Source organism: Sceloporus undulatus, chromosome 2, assembly GCF_019175285.1.
Source record: "Sceloporus undulatus isolate JIND9_A2432 ecotype Alabama chromosome 2, SceUnd_v1.1, whole genome shotgun sequence".
Lineage (NCBI taxonomy): Eukaryota > Metazoa > Chordata > Lepidosauria > Squamata > Phrynosomatidae > Sceloporus > Sceloporus undulatus.
The window spans coordinates 171,549,504-171,567,942 of record NC_056523.1 but is presented as its reverse complement, the minus strand read 5'-3'; the positions used below and the strand labels follow the sequence as shown (position 1 = coordinate 171,567,942).

Below are 18,439 nucleotides of genomic sequence, written 5' to 3'. Positions count from 1 at the left end.
TATTATTATTATTATTATTATTATTATTATTATTATTATTATTATTATTATTTTGTATTAATGTTACTTCTTAGTAGTAATTCCTCCATATCATTCAATGCAATGGCAATAGTGTTGACGTAAAACAGCTAGCAAAATTAAAATCATATCTTTAAATTACAATATCATATGCACACCCTAAATGTATTAACATGTACATAGGTTCAGGTGGTTAAAATGAAAATTTGGTAATATGTGATGTTTTTAAAGAAAAATTAAAAATAATTTAAAAAAATTTTTTTTTAAAAAAAACCTGGGGCCTCTTCTTTCTCCTCACATTGAGCCCCATCCACTCACCCCATCTCTTCAGCTTTTTAAAGGGATGCAGGTGAATGCCACAGACCAAAAGACAGATGTTTTGGGAATAGTGGTGTCACCCTCCTGCACAACCCTCATGATGTAAATAGGTAAATATCTGAATGTTTGAACAACTCATCTTGCTGCTAGCAAAGAACAAAGTGGTGTGCATGACAGTAGCATGCTGATCATAACAAGGAAAAAGAGGACTGGGAATTTGCCTAGCACAGCCATTGTACTAACTATTCATAAGCAGATTAATGGCCAGGGTTGGAAATCATCATATAAATGACAGAGGTGTGATTGTTTTTCCTTCACCTTTTCTTATTTTTAAAAAATAGTTTTGTAAACATATTTTTGCATAAATATTATGACTTGGGCTGCACCTCCGCTGCAGAATTAATGGATTTTGCTACCACTTTAACTGCTCTGGCTCAATGCTATGGGATTCTTGGATGTGTAGTTTGGTGAGATGTTTAGCCTTCTCTGTCAGAGAGCTCTGGTGCCTCATAAAGCTATATATTCCAAGATTCCATAGGATGGAGCCATGGCAGTTAAAGCGGTGTCAAAATGCATTAATTGTGCAGTTTGGCAACATCCTCTGTCTCTCTGTGTGCGCACATACACATGTATGTGTGTACACATGAAGGCACACATACACATGCATGTGTACACTTATGAACACTGGGAGAGAGGGTGGGCCAATGCCATCAGGCCTATCCTTAAGATACAGAGCCCTCCATCTGTCCATCTGCCTTGGTCCAGGCCTCAGAGGGAGAGAAGAATGCTGGACCTGATCCCCTTCCCCTCAACCACTCCCTTCTCCTTTTATGTCGTGTCTTCTTAGATTGTAAGCATGAAGGCAGGGAACCGTCTAATTAAATGATGTTATGTACAGTGCTGTGTAAATTTACAGCGCTATATAAATAAAGCTTAATAATAATAATAATTATATTAATGCCTTTGTGTGTACCTTGTGTGCAATGAATTATGCACCATGACTTGTATGACTGCCCTTGGGACTTGTCTCAGCCTCAGTGTTGCCTGTCTATAACATGGATCACTATTTTGCAGCACCCTCTCCAACTGCTTTCTTTCTTAACTAAGTCTGTGTTATCTACCTCTCATGTTGTTATTTTAGGCCAGGAATACCAACATTTGGCTTCTGCTGCACATGTACTTTTGGCACCTGCTTTGTCCTTGTGACACAGTTAATGCCTTGTGTTTGTTTGATCTGTGGTAGCCTGATGAAATAAAAAATAAAATAACACAAAGAATGGCACCTAAAAGAACAACTTATTTATTTAAGGAATGTATGTCCTACTTTTCTGCCAGAACTAAAACTCAAAGCAATTTGCAGTAAAACTAGACAAAACAAATACTTTTTTTTTTTACAAAAAAAACCCAAACCCAAACATAGCAGATTTGAAAACACAATTTAAAATATACACACAAAAAGAAATCCATTTTTACAGGTACCTCCTGGAGTACTCAAGGAAATTTGTGAACAAACTGCTGAAATAAAAAAAGGCTCCCCGCAGAATAAAAAGGCCCATGAAAGCTTATGTGTCAGTAAAATTTGTCAACCTTTAAAATGCTAAAATGCTTTGCTGTTTTGATGCCATAGACTAACATACCTAACCCCCTGGAAATTGATCCAATGTGTGGCTGTATTGCTAAATATCAGGGGATGTGAGAAAACATGGAATACATTCTGATATCCACATTATTATTAAATCTAGAGGGTCTCCATTTCTTGGGGGGGGTAGAAATTTTGGGGGAAAGGGAAACAAGACAATCTTTGCCTCTTTCCTTTTAATTTCATGTTTAGGAGTCAGAGAGTGATTCTGGAGTGTGACATTTTAAAAGCTCTATCTAGCTGTCAGTCCAGATCCCCAAATCCTTTCCTACACCATTCAGAATACAAAATATGGGACAGTGAAAATGTTGAGTAGCAACCTGATGGAAGTCTGAAGAAACCCAGGAAGTCTGCAAATCCTGCAAATTACCTTCCAAGACACCATACTCCCAACCATTATCCAGCAAAGGAGGCTGTGAAATTTCACCTTGCCCTATCTAAAGTTCTCTGTTTCTCCATTCTCCATTGTGGAAAAACACAACAATGTTCTCTCTATTTTTCTTCAGGCTTCAGTTTTATGACAGCTCTCCTGGGATGAAGACTCATTAAACCAAAGGGCACAGAATTCTGAATACATTTATGGGGGGTTGCACTGACACTTCCTTTGGGTTCCTATTTTCCTTTTTGACTTTGTCTCTTCTTCTCTACACTGAATTTGTCAGCAACAGCACAAGGTTTCCATTTCCCCATAGATGTGCACACTATAGGAATTACAGGTGTCAATTAACAATGCAAAAGCTAGCAAAAATGTGCCAGAAAAGCTGGTTCCGACCGCATATATTTGTCTCTTTATCTAGGAAGAGGAAGAGCAATAGAGTTTCAGGCCTTGTTCCACTTTTGCCTTCATGGATGACCTAGACTACATATATATACCATGGATTCTCAAAACAAAACAGCAGCACAGCAGCTAATCATCATGAAGCATACCTAAAATAACTTTTCTTTACTAGCTTTGATTTTTATTTCTTAGGACCTTTAATGATAGTGAAGGAGGCCTTCCAAAGGGCGTCAACAGCACCAGCGACAGACGCCACCATTATAGTTTTTATTAGTAAATGAAACTAGAATGGCAACAAAAATACAAGGTTAATTATTACCTTTGCAGCATCCTTCATCATGAGGGCTGAGCATTTGACTTGAGCATCATATCAGCATGTTGCCCTGGTCATCAGTATGCATCATGTTCAGCAAGAAGCATGCAGTGTCTTGCACTTAAGAATGTGCTTCTGGTGTAGTTATCACAACATTTTTGCTAATGTTTCCATTTAGGATCAAGAGCCCTTATTCCTAGTTGTCTTTCCTATTTAGGTTTAGTTAGCCAAGTTGCAAGGTTTTGTTTTGTTTTTTAAAACAAGGTGCACAAAAGATGAGGCAGGCATTTTATAGAAAAACTTATAATCAGAGTGGGTTTTGTCTTGCTCCAGATATAATATCCTCCAGGGTGCATTTGGTCCAGTAATTTTATATGAGCTTCTTCATGTACATACTCAGAAAGGGAGCTATATTTGGCTTGGTTATTAAGCCTCACACATGAGAAGCATTGCTGAAAACTCCCAGCTCATAAATGCCATGAAATTGCTATTCCCTCACAAGGAGGCAACGAAATCCAGCTTGCCAAAATGGATATAAAGGACAAGTAGCCTTCTACAAAGCCTTCACCTCTCTTTCTTTTGTAATTCCCTTTTCTTCCCCCAGCATGTCTCTTTTATAGTTTCTTTCATCTGCTTTCATCCCGCTCCACTGAGAAATCATGCCTAATCACATCATGTCTGGATGTGGTCCAAGAAACTACAGCTCCTGTTCAGAGGTTCTGTCCCATAGAAGATGCCAGTGCAATTGCAAACAAATGTTTTGCCCTCCTATAGATACAAGAATGTGTCACGGAGGGGCAGGTGGCTTTAGCAGCAAGAGTGTCAACTCCTGTGGACCTTGGCCTGTCTTCAAGAGCAGCTTCTCTGGAAATGGGCATCAGGGTAATGCTGGGGTCACATATAACTTTTGTGGCACTGGGTCTAGCCATGTCATCATGAATACTGGAGGAGGTTCTCCTGGCAAATCAGGCATAACTGCCGTCACTTGCAATGAGTCCCTGCTGCAACCTCTTGACCTGGGAATAGACACCACAGCCTTAGCACTGAAGTGCCAGGCAAAAAAATGAGCTCCAGAGTCTCAACAGCAAATTGGCATCTTTCATTGACAAGGTGAGTTGAGGGTGAAAAGGGAGAAAATGGAGTTCACACAGAATCAACTGGGGTGAGGGTGATTATCATGAAAAGGAGTTCTGAATGAGATCCTGGTGTTAATTCTTAGGCCCATCGCAAAAGGCCAAGGGATCTAATTAACCAGTCTAACCTGATTAATCTAGAATCAGGGAATGCTGTTGGTTATATCCTTTCAAAGATGCATAATTTTAGGGCTTTGATGTTCTCCTTTAGTTACATGGGAGTTGGTTTGGGCCTAGTGTTAATATAAATTCTGATTCTGCACTTGCAAAAGGAGAACTGCCATGGAGCCTTGTAGACTCAATACTGTTAGATAGGCCTGGTCTTCAGGGCAAGGCAATGATTCTTAGCCCCCTCCCCACCCCTTTTTGTTTTGCATCCGGTTCATGGGATCTCTAAGATCCATGAGATAACCTGTGGACCACAGGTTAAGAACTCCTATGGTAAGAGCTAGAATGGTGTCACTAGGGTTGGTGTCACCCAATATGGTAACTAATGGTGTCCTCTTCTTGACCTCCTCCCTTTTGACATTATACAGAATCCTTAGTAATGTTTGTTGCACTAATGTTGCTCATAAATCATAATTTCCATATATCACTTAATGTAATGGTAATAGTTATGACTTTGGGCTTTTTCATATGAGCAAAAGAGATAGGAGTATAATGTCACACGATTTGGTGAAGATTTTCAGATGATGTTGCATGATGTTGAGATAATCCCGCCATTATCCCATTAACAAAGAGGAGTTTTCCAGCCGCTTTTCATTCACAGGGCTTTCCCATGAATAAAAAGTGGCTGGAAAACTCTTCTTTGTTCACGGGATAATGGCGGGATTATCACGACGTCATGCTATGTTCCCTTCTCTTTTGCCCATATGAAAAAGTCCATAAACAACTAGCAAAATTGAAATTATACCTTTAAATTACAATATCATACATATATCCTAAATATATTTGCATGTACATGGTTTCATGTAGTTAAAGTGAAAATGTGGTAAAAGATCATGTTTTCAAATAAAATTTTAAAAGAACATTTTTTTTAAATTAAAGTTTTCCCACATGACCACCAACCTCATCACAGTTTTAAAAAGATGGCAGAACTGGTGCCATACATGTGGTGAGATCTGGCTTTGAAAAGTTACCACAGTGCCATGAGATGAAGCCAATTGGGAAACCTCTCTCATTGCCTCAAAGTTGCTTCTTGTTCATTCCTTTGATAACTGGAACCTGCCCCCAAATGGAATGCGGTTTCTAAAAAGGATAGCCACAAACATTTTCTCCTTGGTTTGGGGATTCAGGTCCAATTGCTGGAGCAGCGTAATATGATGCTGAAGACAAAATGGGACTTTGTGCAAGAAAAGAAACGTCACAAGAGTGACATGGGCCCCCTCTTTGATGAACATGTCAGCAAACTCAAGAAGGAGCTGGAGTGTGTAGAGCATGAGAGGGAAGAGCTGAAGACTGAGCATGACACTTTGGAGCAAACTCTGGAGAACAACAAAAGCAGGTGAACCTAACTATACTTACAATTTTAAACAGTATATTCTACAAATAGGTTGGTGTAATTATAAGACGAGAGCCAGTGTGGTATAGTGGTTTGAGTGTTGGACTGTCAGTCTGGAGATCAGTGTTTGATTCCCTGCTCAGCCATGAAAACCCACTGGGTGACTTTGAGTGAATCATGCACTCTCAGCCCCAGAAAACTGTGTGACAGGTTCATCTTAGGGCTGTCATAAGTCATAAAGGATTTGAAGGCACACGACGACGATGATGACGACAACAACAACAAGCGCATTTCTTCTATTTATTACCCCGGGATACGAATGCGCCGCCTTACGAAATTTCCGGGTTACGAAAAAATCCAATTGAAAAAAACTGTTCCGGGTTACGAAGGTTATTTCGGGTTACGAAAGAAAGTTTGGTGCTTTTCGGCGCTTTTTCGCACCAAATCGCGGCTTTTCCCCATTAGCGCCTATGGGGTTTCGGCTTGCGAAAGCCTTTCGGGTTACGAAAGCGGCGGCGGAACGAATTATTTTCGTAACCCGGGGTAACACTGTACTGATTTTTTCCCACATTAGGGAAAAAAGCCACACCCCCATGTCAAAAAATCTGAGACGCATTGGTATATAGTCTAGTCATGTTTTTAAAAGTGCAAAGCCTGCAATGCCCAGGTTGCAGTTTTCGATGTCCTTCAATACTGTTTTGTTATTTTTCACTGATTTAAGAATCTTTTCTCTGACTGGGTTAGGTATGAGGAAGAACTGAACAGACGGGCAACTGCTGAGAATGAGTTTGTCTTACTTAAAAAGGTGAGTACAGCAATATTTTTTCTGGCACTTGCTCCTTTTATCTTGGCAGCTATATAATCATTTTTATCACTATGCAATCAATCAGAGTTGGGCACTCTCTCCCCCCAGTAGATTATGACACCTTGTGCGCACTTTTGCATGTGTCCAAGTTGTGGGCCTCTTCACTCAACTGTTTGAAAGTGGAGAATAGTGTTCCCTCCCCCCCCGCAATCCACAACATCTTTCCATTTTCTCTTAAGCACAAGTAGAATTTTCCATTCTCTAAGCTTCATTCCAAGACTTCATACCTTTACTACTACTTGGCTTCCACCTGAGAAATTGGTTCATCTCTTGTAGCTTCCTTTGGAATTGTTCTGATATTTTTCCAGCAATAAAACAGATCTAGGGAAATCTTGTACCCCAGTTACACAGGAACATGTCACACTGAACTCATCTGGACTTCCTTGTGAGTAGGGTCACCTTGCAAGGATGTTACTCTAGAAGAGCATCTCAGGGGCTGTAGAACTAGGAGGATGCATCTTCTGCTTTGTGGGGAAGGGGTCTTGAAAGCCCACTTCTAAGGTTGTTTCCACACTGCAGAAATAATCCAGGTCGACACCACTTTTATTGCTATGGCTCAGTGCTTTGGAATCTTGGGACTGTAGTTTGTTGTTGCACCAGAGCTCTCTGACAGAGAAGGCTCACAAAACTACAATCACAGAATTCTATAGCACTGAGCCTTGGCAGATAAAGCGGTGTCAACCTGGATTATTTCTGCACTGCGGAAGCAGTTCAACTAGCCATGAAAACATTTGCTGCTGTATTTCTGCTTTGATAGATGCTCCAGTGGCAGAGAAGAATGAGGAGGAAATGTGGGGGAGCTGGACCAGGGGAGGCAGTGAATCTTCATGATCCAATGGCCTGTCATTCCCCCAACAACAGTGTGAGCTGGTGGTTTTCCAAACAGTGGGGCAGTGAATTGTCTCTGAGGTGTTTATCAGACGAGCTCTTAAAGAGGTACTATTCCAGTGTGACTCCTCTAGCTGCCTCCTGTTGCATGCTGGGATTGGCAGTTTTAAGGAGGGGTATTTAGAGTATTTAGGTATTTATATGTATTCAGGCAGAGAAGTTCAGCTCCTTAAAACTGCCAATCCCAGCATGCAACAGGAGGCTGCTAGAGGAGTCACACTGGAATAGTAGCTCTTTAAGAGCATAGTGTGATAAACATCTGAGTTTAGTTTGAACAGTAAAGGAGCTACATCTAAGGCGGTGAGCCTGTTTGGAGGGTGGATGCAGTGCCTTCAATAATTCCTTTAAAAATCAGATTAAAATCTGGAGCATCTTCATCACCCCACTGACATGGATGCCTCCTGATGCATGTCCCAGGAATTAGGGAGAAATGGTATCAGCTATGGATCTGGGCAGTTTATTTCCTTCTCATTAACACAAGGGACTGAGCAAGCTAGAAAAGAAAGAGGGAAGGGGAAAGAACCCACCCCCTCATTCACTTTGCCCCACAAGGCATGGGAAAGGCCAGTTTGTCCATGACTCCTTCTATCTTCCTCATCCCTAGCTAAACTTGTTCTGCCCTATTTATACTTCGTGCGAGACCACAACACATCAGCTGATGGGCCCTGAAGAGTTTCCAGGAAAGAAAGAAACAATTATAGCCAATGGGTGCCAATCCCTGGCACATAAGGGAACAATAATTGTCAATCCCCCAACCAGAAAATTCAGAAAACACAGTTTTAGATTAAATCTGGTGATGAATGTCGAGGGATATATGGAACTTTATAAATTTTATAGAAATGTGTTTGGCTTTTTTCATACCTGTCTGAAATGTTTGCTCATAAGAAGCACCTTCACACACACAAAGGCACAACACATTTTATTTCACATAAAAATCCTGTGGTACTTAACACTTCACGTTTACAGATGCGAGTATCCCTCAGTTTTGATTATCCTATCTTCATTCTCTTCCTCTCCTTAGTTCATATCAGGCTTTATTCTAGACTTTGTGTTTTCTTCCCACACTGACATTCACACGTTTTAATGTGTTTCCTTAAATGTGTGCATTTACTTGCTCTCTCTCAATCCCCTGTTTATATTCTTGACACCCAGCCCCACATTTGCCTCCATGATTTCCTGCCTTTACTACAGCAAATACTACAGCAAAGAGATCCAGTATGGTACAAATCTTTGGTTTATTTCTCTTGCAGGATTTGGACTGTGCCTTTGCACACAAGGCAGAACTTGATGCCAAGATTGAAAAACTGACCAAACATATCAGCTTCTTGAAACATATATATGACCAGGTGATTCTCTGCTCTTTTTCTATGATAACTTTGCATGTGAGTTACATGCATGTGAGTATGTGTACAAATGAGTGTATTTTGGTGGTTTTCTCTTTACCTAATAGGAAAGTGGTCAAGATGTTGTTGTTGTTGTTGCTGCTGCTGCTATTTATATCCTGCCTTTTTCCAGTTCAGGAATCCAGGCAGCTTACAAAGGTCAAAACAGATACAGAAAAAAAATGCACATCATACCAAAGTTAATTAAACTAGCAATAGAATTTAAAGAAGTTAGAAGCATGACCATTAAAAAGAAATCAACAAAAAAACAGTACAGCATATTCTGAAAAACCTGACCTTGCAGAGAGCTTTTGAAATTGGGCTAAGGATTACATGTGGTCAGTCAAAGGGTAGCAAGTAATCCATCCCTGATCTAGAAGGATGGGTCTGTAGACTCACAGGCCTTTCAGCATCATGAAAAGGGCACATAAAACATGAAGTGCCTCTGGTGTGTGAAGGGAAGGCCATTCAGACTCCTTATCAGAAGCCATTTTGTTCCCTGCTTTTCTTACATCAGATAGAAACCATTACCCTCAGTGGCGTAGCACATGCGGTATCAATATGTATTATTGGCTAGGGTCCAACTTACCATATTTGGACAGGATGTTGAGCATGTGATATTCTCTCAACTCCAGGTTTCTGGGTGAAATGGATTGTCTAGATCCATTCAATCTGTTTTAGGCTTGGCTATGGGACAGAGTCAACTTTGGTCACCTCGATAACCTATGCAAGGAACTGGAAAGCGGGAATGTGATTCTGTTGATTCTTTTGGAACTCTTAGCAGGTTTTCAGTATCATCAACCATGGGTGTATTCTTCTACACAGCTTTGAACTGGAGGCTCAGGTTTATATGGTGGCCAGAAGTGCTTTTGCACATTTAAAGCTTGTGTGCCAACTGAACTCATTCCTTGAGATTCCAGATCTGGCCACAGTGGTACATGCCTTAGTTACATCCTGTTTGGACTACTGTAACACACTCTACTTGGTGCTCCTTTGAAGAGTGTTCATAAACTTCAACTGGTCTAAAGAGCTGCAGCCAAAATAATAACTGAGGCAGGTTACAAAGACAATACTATGCCCCTGTTGAAAATCCTCTGGCTGCCCATTTGTTTTAGGACACAATTCAAAGTGCTGGTTATGAGCTATAAATCCCTATATTGTTCAGTCCAGACTATTTAGCAGACCATATCTCCGTGTACAAGCCAGCCCAGGCTTTGAAATCATCAGAAGAGGCCCTTGTCTCAGTCCCACCACCATCACAAGCACAGTTGGTGCTGATCTGAGAGAGAGCCTTCTTGGTAGCTGCCCCTAGATTCTAGAACTTGCTTCCCAGGGAGGCCAGAATGGCCCTGTCCTTGTTGTCTTGCTGTCAGCAGATGAAAACCTTTTTATTCAGACCGGCTTTTAAAACAGAGAGTTTTTACAGAATGATCTAGGGAGTGCTGTGTTGTTTTAAATAAACTGTTTTTAACGACTTTTTAAAAATTTATATTTTAAATTGCACTTTATTCATTTACTGAATGTGAATTGTTTTAATATTGCAAATAGTTTAATTCTATTGTAATGCTTTCTTTTTGTATTGTTCTTTTAAATTGTGACCTGCTTTGAGTCCCAATTTTGGTGGGAACACAGGATAGAAATAAAATTTGTTTCAGTTCCTATAATGCATTTTTTGTGTGTTCCTTCCCATTTCACAACAGTTTGGGAATGTTTGTCTAAAAGTTCACATAAAACTATCTCTGCATTTTTGTACACATTTCTCCTATTGTACACAATTTTGTAAGCAATTTCCCCCAAATACATGCATCTCTTTTATACAGTTTTCCCCACCATATGTATTGCTATATGTACTTTCCATCAGGTGGACATTTCTGTGCACATTTGTTTTTATTGGAAAACTGCAGCTTAAAATTTAGTGTAGGGTGAAAAATGAAGGCTATTTGAATTTCAGTTCATATAGTGGCATGACAAGTATAAATTAGAATATATTAAAATGTGGACAAAACCAGTTTCTCCTCCTTCCTTATTCTTGATGAAGAATGTGGGTTAAAGACTATGCCCACAATTCAGTTTGTGCCCTCCGTTTACATAGTGGTCCATTACAGTAGTGGACACACCTTTACCAAGGTGATCAACTAGGGATGCATTCACACTGTAGAAATAATGCAGTTTGACACTGTTTTAATTGTCTTAGCTCCATCCTACAGAATGCTAGAATTTGTAGTTTGGTGAGGTACCAGCACTCTTTGTCAGAGAAGGCTAAAGACCTTGTAAAACTACAAATCTCAGGATTCCATAAGATGACACTGCACCACTGAAAATGGTGTCAAACTGCAATATTTCGACAGTGTAGATGCACCCAACATCAGCAGTGATGGGAAGGGTCCAAGCAACCTATTTTTCCAATGTTTGACTTTGGGTTGAAAGTGTGGGACCTTGGAGCAATAGTACTTCATGAAGCCTGACTTGAAAATGACAAATGAGCCACTCTGTGTCACTGCAGGAAATCTCTGAGCTGCAGAACTGCATTTCTGAGACATGCATCATGGTGCAAGTGGACAACAGGAGAGCCTTAGATATGAACCGTACCCTTGAGGAGTGCCGGCGTCAGTATGAACGCATTGCTTCCCGAAGCCGAGCTGAGGCTGAAGCTTGGTTCCAACATCAGGTAAGCAAGTGGGGAAAGCATCACTGAGTCTTACCCATCCAGAGACATGCTGGGACTATGACCCATCCCACTTCTAAATGAGGAATTTTGTGTCTCATGGCAGTATCAAGAGCTCAGGACTACAGCAGCAAGGAACAATGATAGCCTGAACAATGTCAAGGAAGAAATCCAGGCTCTGACCCGCACTGCACACCAGTTGGAATCACAAATTGCAAATATCAAAGCTGAGGTGAGTTGAAGGGATGTCTCATGAAGTCACCAGGTGCATGGCCAGCAATTCTGAATATCAAGTACAGTGGGACCTTGGCATCTGCTGTAGCTTGGTACCAGGACCCTCCATCGATACTGTAATCTATGGATGGTCAAGTCCCATTATACATAGTTGTGTAGTAAAATGGTGTCCCTTATTTAATATGACATAATCAAAGTTTGACTTTTGGAATTAAAAAAAATCAAACCCTGAATGATTCAATATGTGCATGCAGATTCAGTGGATATGGAGAATTGACTGTATTAGCAGAAGAGAAGATCTTGGAAACTCCATCATCATATTTGAAAACTACAGAAGAGCAGATTCATACTTTCCTTATTGCGGCCATTCCAGTGCATACTCATAATATGTGGTTCCAGGAATTGGAGGACTGTGGCCTATGAATGCCACTTTCCCTCTCAATTGCCCTACAATGATCGTGCATGATTCAGAGTAGTGGAAGTGAGAAAGCAGGGAGTGGGTGGCAAAGTCTTTCTCCTATTGTTTTCTAATCAGAATCCCAGTCTTCCTCAGTATTTCTACGCATGTGCTTTACTAGAGACAAAAATCTATGTATATTCCCCTCAAGAATGCAACAGCAGTTTGTGAAGGACAGGTTGGATCAGGATATGAAAGGTTGACACTGCCCCTGGCAGCACTGCTCTAATCTACTCAGCGGCCCCATAAAGCTGCTTTTAAGTGGACATAATTGTGCGGAGATTTAAGATTTGGGCCTGGTACAGATGGAGGGCTCTGTGCCGCCCATCTTTCCTACTTGTCGGTGCTGCAGCAGCTGCACTGCACAACATTGACACACTGCCAAAAAAAGCCGTTCTAAGTGGCTTCTTTTTTGTGGTGCCATAAAGGGGAAAGGGCGCCGCCATGATGCCACTTCCTGATGGAGTCCGTACGGAACCCTAGAATTGGCACGGGCACGCCACTCCTTACCCGTGTATACTGGGCCTTGATCACCTATTTTGCTTTCCCTCCCCTAAAAGAATGAAACAAATCATCAAAAAAGAAGGCAAAAGAAAGCACTGAAGTGACTTTAGATAGGATGGGCATAACTGTTCTACCTGTTCTATGAAACACAGCCCCTTATGAGTACAGGTTGAGTCTCCCTTATCCAAAATGCTTGGGGCCAGAAGTGTTTCAGATTTTGGTATAATTGGATATACATAATGAGCTATCTTGGAGATGATGCCAAATCTAAACACAACATTCATTTATGTTTCATATGTACCTTTACATATAGAAAACATATGTTACACGTACATCTTATGCACATAAACGGAAAGTATTTTTCATATTTTTAATAATTTTGTGCAAGAAACAAAGCTTGTGTACACTGAAGCATCCAAAAGCAAAACTGTCTCTGTCTCAGCTAAGTTTCACATTCTGGAGCATTTTGGATTTTGGGATTACGGATTCTCAACTTGTATTGTTTTCCAGGAAGGGTGGTGCATGCAAAGTTTAGCAGCTGATGAACTGATATGAGATAGGAAGGTTATAATCTTTCAGGGAGATGTTCTGGGTCAAGGACTACCTCAGGAACAATGTTTTGTGTGTATGTAGGTTGGCTCCTTATGCACTGCCAAAAGTACAGCAAAGGAATACACAGATTTACATAGAATTGTGCATATGCTAATTTAGATGTGTAGGTACACATTTGAAAGCAACCACTGTAATTTATATAGAAACCCAGTATACCTCACTATGGCGGAGAAGGCTATGACCAGGTGCCATGTGTGCCTGTCTCCTCAGTCTGCTATCCATGTGGTCCCTTAGGATGTATGAGCAGCTTGAATGAACCTCCTTGCTCTCTCTTCTCATGTTTTTCTTTAACACTTTAAATTGGACATGGACTGGGCAATGCTTCCATCAGAGATATCCTTGAAATAGAAGATTGACCTCTATAATGTCTGTGTTGGCCCAGAATATTTTGATCTCTAGAGTAGAGAAATAAATGTAATCCAATCCACCCCCATTAAGATACACCCAGGTGAGAGAGGGCATCCTTCAAATGCTCCTTGTCCTAACTGGCAGTAAGAATTCAACAAAAGGAAAAGGGAAAATACTTGGGAATGGTTCTTCAGTATTCCTACCAGGATCCATGGGAACATGTCCTGTATGCTCTGTATTCACAGTGTTGCAAGTTGGAAGAGGAGGTGTCTGGAACTAAAGAACGTGGAGAGATGGCAGTGAAAGAAGCCAAGTCCAAGCTGAATGGTCGGGAGGAGGCCTTGATCAAGGCAAAGCAGGACATGGCATGCCAACTACGGGAATATCAGGGCCTGATGAATGTCAAGATAGCTCTAAAGATTGAGATTGCTGCTTATAAGTAAGGATAAGTGAGAATTTTGGTTAGCCTGCTTTTGGTGAGAAATTAGAATTTAACTAACATTTACAATCTTCTTATTCAGAATGGGAGGAAATAGATTGTAATATTCAGAACATAGGAGAAACTGAAAGAAAGATATTTGCCCATCCAAATCTAGGACTTTGGGTGTTTGGGTGTATGTGGGTGTCTCCTGTCAATTTATGGAGATTCCATGAATTTCATAGGGTTTTCATATGCAACAATACTCAGAAATGGTTTTGCCAATTTCTTCCTGTGAAAGTTAGCTGACAGTATTTGGTATTCCTTGATGGTCTCCCATCTAAAGACTAATCAGGGCTGATCCTGCTTAGCTTTTAAGATCAGACAGGTTGTGGTGTCTTTGGGTACTTAACCCAAAATAAGGGTTGAAAACTTCTTGCTGAGTGAAAACCAAATGAAATTGCATACATTCTTAAGGGCAGCAGCCTTCCAGTGGTGGACAGAGCCAAAGGCAAAAGGATAGATAGATCCAAAAATAACATATTTTAGCTTCAAATTCTTATTGCCAGTTACCTAAAGAACCTTTCATGCTACACAAATATAACACTATGATACCACTTTAGGAGATGTCTGAATCCTATGGAATTCTGGGATTTGTAGTTTGGTGAGACTGAGATGTCTAAACGCCCCTCCTCAACTACCAATTGCAAGATACCATAGGATGGCACTATGGTAATTAAAGTGAAATCAAAGTACTATTAATTGTGTAGTGTGAAAGAGCCCTAAGTCTTATAAGGTATTTAAGAACAGTAAGAAAGATATAAAAATGGGAAGTGACCCAATAATGGTGTCATGGAGAAAGATGTGTGGCCAGCTATGAAATGCTAGATCAGGAATAGGACTGCAGAAGGGTTGGATTCATCTGTAGGGACCAAAACTCCCCACCTAACTACTAACTACATCAGGGTTTGAGTTCCTGGGTATTCAACTGGTTTCATGCTTTTTAAGGTTGCCACTTCTCAGTTCTGGTCATTGTTTTTCATGGCTACTTAAGAGGCAGGTACAGCATGTTCCTATCTATGCTGGGACTAGGTGTGCCTACTGAGTTTGGCCAATGCAAATTTTGAAGAATGTTGTTTCAGATCATCATCACTAGGATTTTCCAAAGTCAGTTTTTTTCATATTTAAGATAGAAAAAAAACTTTTTTAAAAAAAGCAAAACTGACATTTCCCTCCTATTCCTACTTACAGGAAGCTAATGGAAGGAGAGGAATGCTGGTAAGTATAATTTTAGGCATCCTAAGAGATTACTTTGAAAACTGCTGTTCACAATTTTGGGGATACTGTTCAGCACCCTTGGATATCTCTTTTAGAATTAAGAGTAACACTTGGAACATAACCACAGCCCTGCTGATATGGAAACCTTCAAGCACCATTGGTTAAAAGTCAGGTGAATTCTTTCCAGAAAATTTAACATGCAAGAGGTTTTCTGAATGTTTGCCTTTTCACATGTCTGAAGACAGACAGCTGAAGACTGAAACAATACCTTTATAGAAATAAAGGATTTAGTATCCTTGTTTGAAGGCTATTATCTCCTACCAAATGTTGGATTTCACCCAAACCCAGCCTTTAAAATTGGTGATAATATTTAAAATAGCTTATCTTCAGTGGCTGTCTCATGAAAAATCTAGAATTCAAATTCAGAACTAAGAAAATGCATTTCAAATATATGTGTCACCTATAGTTTAACCCTTAGGGCTTCAAAATCTTGCCTTTTCTTCTATTTTCTGGGCTTGTCACAATTTCAAATTCTAGAATGTAGCACCAATGTTATTAAAAGCCATTAAAAGTACCATCAAGCAATGATTTCCATACGCAGAACAGTAATCACTGATAAATCATCATCCGTAGGACCTTTATACAGGCCAGCATTGAGACAGTGGGAGCCACTGAGGATTACATCAGTTGCCAGCTTCCCCCTTTTTTACCCCCCCCTTCCACCCCCCCCCCCCCCACACACACACACTTTTTCCCATTAGTGGGAAGCAGTGCACTTCAGTCAGGGCTGTGTGGAGCAAAGTGAATACCTTAGCTTTTCCAGTTGTTCTAATTTTAAAAAATAGAGGGGGAAACACCTGTTCTACCAGATAGGCTAACCTAGGAGGTGACAGGTGGTACCATGGCAGTAGGAAAGGAGGCAAAGAGTATTTTGCTCAAGCTTCCTCAAACCGTGTTGTTGTGTCAAGCCATTTCCGACTTATGGTGACCTTAAGGCAAACCTATTAGCAGGTTTTCTGGGGCTGAGAGTGTGTGACATTCCCAAGGTGGGTTTCCGTGGCCAAGTAGGAAATCAAACTCTTATCTCCAGAATTGTAGTCCAGTGCTCAAACCACTGCACCACACTGGCTAGTCAACACAAGCACACTGCTTTTCAGTAGAGATGCTTCATTCGTTAGACTGAGGGTCATCCAGTTTCAGGTTATTAGGAAAGAACATCCCATGTGTGAATGTGCCCTAAGAGATAATCTGAAATAACCATTGATATAACTAGAGGTCTTCTTTCATTTTTTCTATCTCCCACTAGGCTGAACAAAGGAGATCGTGCTGTGAACATACGTAAGTTGCTTATAGACGGAAATACTATCCAACAAGTACTGTGCAGAACATACATGTGCACGTCCTGATGGTGGTTATGGTGATGGATCGTCTCCCAATACACTTCCAGATTTCCCCACAAACCACACATATTTACAACTCCACCTCAAATATCATTCATAGGCCCACCATATTTAATTGCAAGGGTGTGATTACCTGGTTCCTTCTAGGTCTTTTGAACCATAGGGCCCTTCAGCCCATCAGCATAGAATGTGGTCTGAGGTTATGCAAGCTGTATTCCAAAATGTCTGGGAATATATCTGGAGGACACCAAGTTTCCTACCTATGATTGATCTTAAACCAAGTGCTCTGATTGAGTCTTCCTGCATGACAGAGAGTTGGACTGGATGGCCTTTGTGGTCTCTTCCTATTTTATGGTATCACCTTTTAAATCAGCAGGCAGGAATCTTTTTTAAAAACTCAAGTACTTATAAGTTGTAGGCTTGGAAGAGAATTTACTCCAAACTTTTCCCAAGTGACAGAATGCACCATCTAAAATGGTGCCTAGTGGGATGTATCAGTCTAACATCTGAAGCTTTAGTAGTATTCCTATTTCCTTCAAAGATACTGTTGTTTTTTCCATTCTCATTCAAAAAAAATGATGCAGATTTAAATGCTGCATCCATCAACCAACCAGTTAAAAAATTCAAATGGCTGATTTCATTCAATTGAGAATTTTCAACTGTGCTACAGCTCTGAGTTCCATCCATCCACACCGCAAAGGAAGTAGTAAGTGTGGAACAAGAACAAATTGGTCACCTGCTAGTTTAGGAATATAAGAGTTGCCCTGCTAGATCAGATCCATTCTTTATCTGGTTCAGTACAGTATTTTAACTCCAGTGTAAATCGTAACTAGGCCCTAGTGGAAATAGGCATCTTCGACTGATTATTCCCAACACTTGTAATTGTGGTGTACCGCCTCCAAATATGGAGATTTTTTTTTTGCATCTTTATCATTATGAGGTTTAAAAGTTATAACTATTATGTGTCATTGGGGTCTTACTAACACTGACGATGGCTGTTCTATGCTTACCTATTACTGTTATGACTTTTTTCCCCTTATAACTTATCGTCATGTATAATTGATGGCTTTCAACATGGAGGTTCCATGCTTATTTATTAATTATGATTTACAGACCTCAACTGGTCCTTTGCCTACATATACTACTGAGCTAAGTAAGCAAATTTATCACCAAATGGAAAAGTTAGGGAGTTTAATATGGGCGTGTCTTTTATGCTAACAGGGAACCAGTTCTGGATTCTCTGGAAAATGAACATGTATGGTAAACATTTTCCCTCAGGTGTCCAAAGAAGTGAGGGAGCAGTTGTCCATAATGGTAATCTCCGTCTTGGACCAGGACACATTTCTCCATGTGAAACCAACCAGAGTAATGAAGATGTTTCTGGCAGTTTTAGTGCCACCCATGACAGCAGTCCAACCCCAGAAAGTGTCCCTTCAGATTGTGAAGATGCCTGAAAGTTCTTCTGGTTCCTCGACACATGTCTCTCATTAGAGCTTCAAGTTGTGAAATTATCAAACACCACACTATGTTTTGTGTCCCCTGCATACTTAATCTGTGCCTCTGTGTGGAAAATAAAGGAGTCTGTGAGGCAGAACAAAATACAAATATTTCTGAACCTGCTACTAGAAATGTCCTTCAAATTGTTCCCAAGCAAGAGATTGTTAATGCCTTGTGGACTGAGAGAGAAA

The 18,439-nt window shown here is 40.4% G+C and overlaps 1 protein-coding gene across 1 annotated transcript; it reads left to right on the top strand.

Annotated features, from left to right (window-relative positions):
• Positions 1–3,848: 3,848 nt before the first annotated feature.
• LOC121920460 (keratin, type II cytoskeletal 8-like) lies at positions 3,849–18,205 on the top strand. Its single transcript, XM_042447601.1, is given in 11 exon segments — positions 3,849–4,121; positions 4,123–4,176; positions 5,495–5,703; positions 6,445–6,505; positions 8,704–8,799; positions 11,339–11,503; positions 11,607–11,732; positions 13,901–14,094; positions 15,325–15,351; positions 16,658–16,689; positions 18,030–18,205. Coding segments are annotated over 11 exon segments (1,413 nt in total).
• Positions 18,206–18,439: the final 234 nt, after the last annotated feature.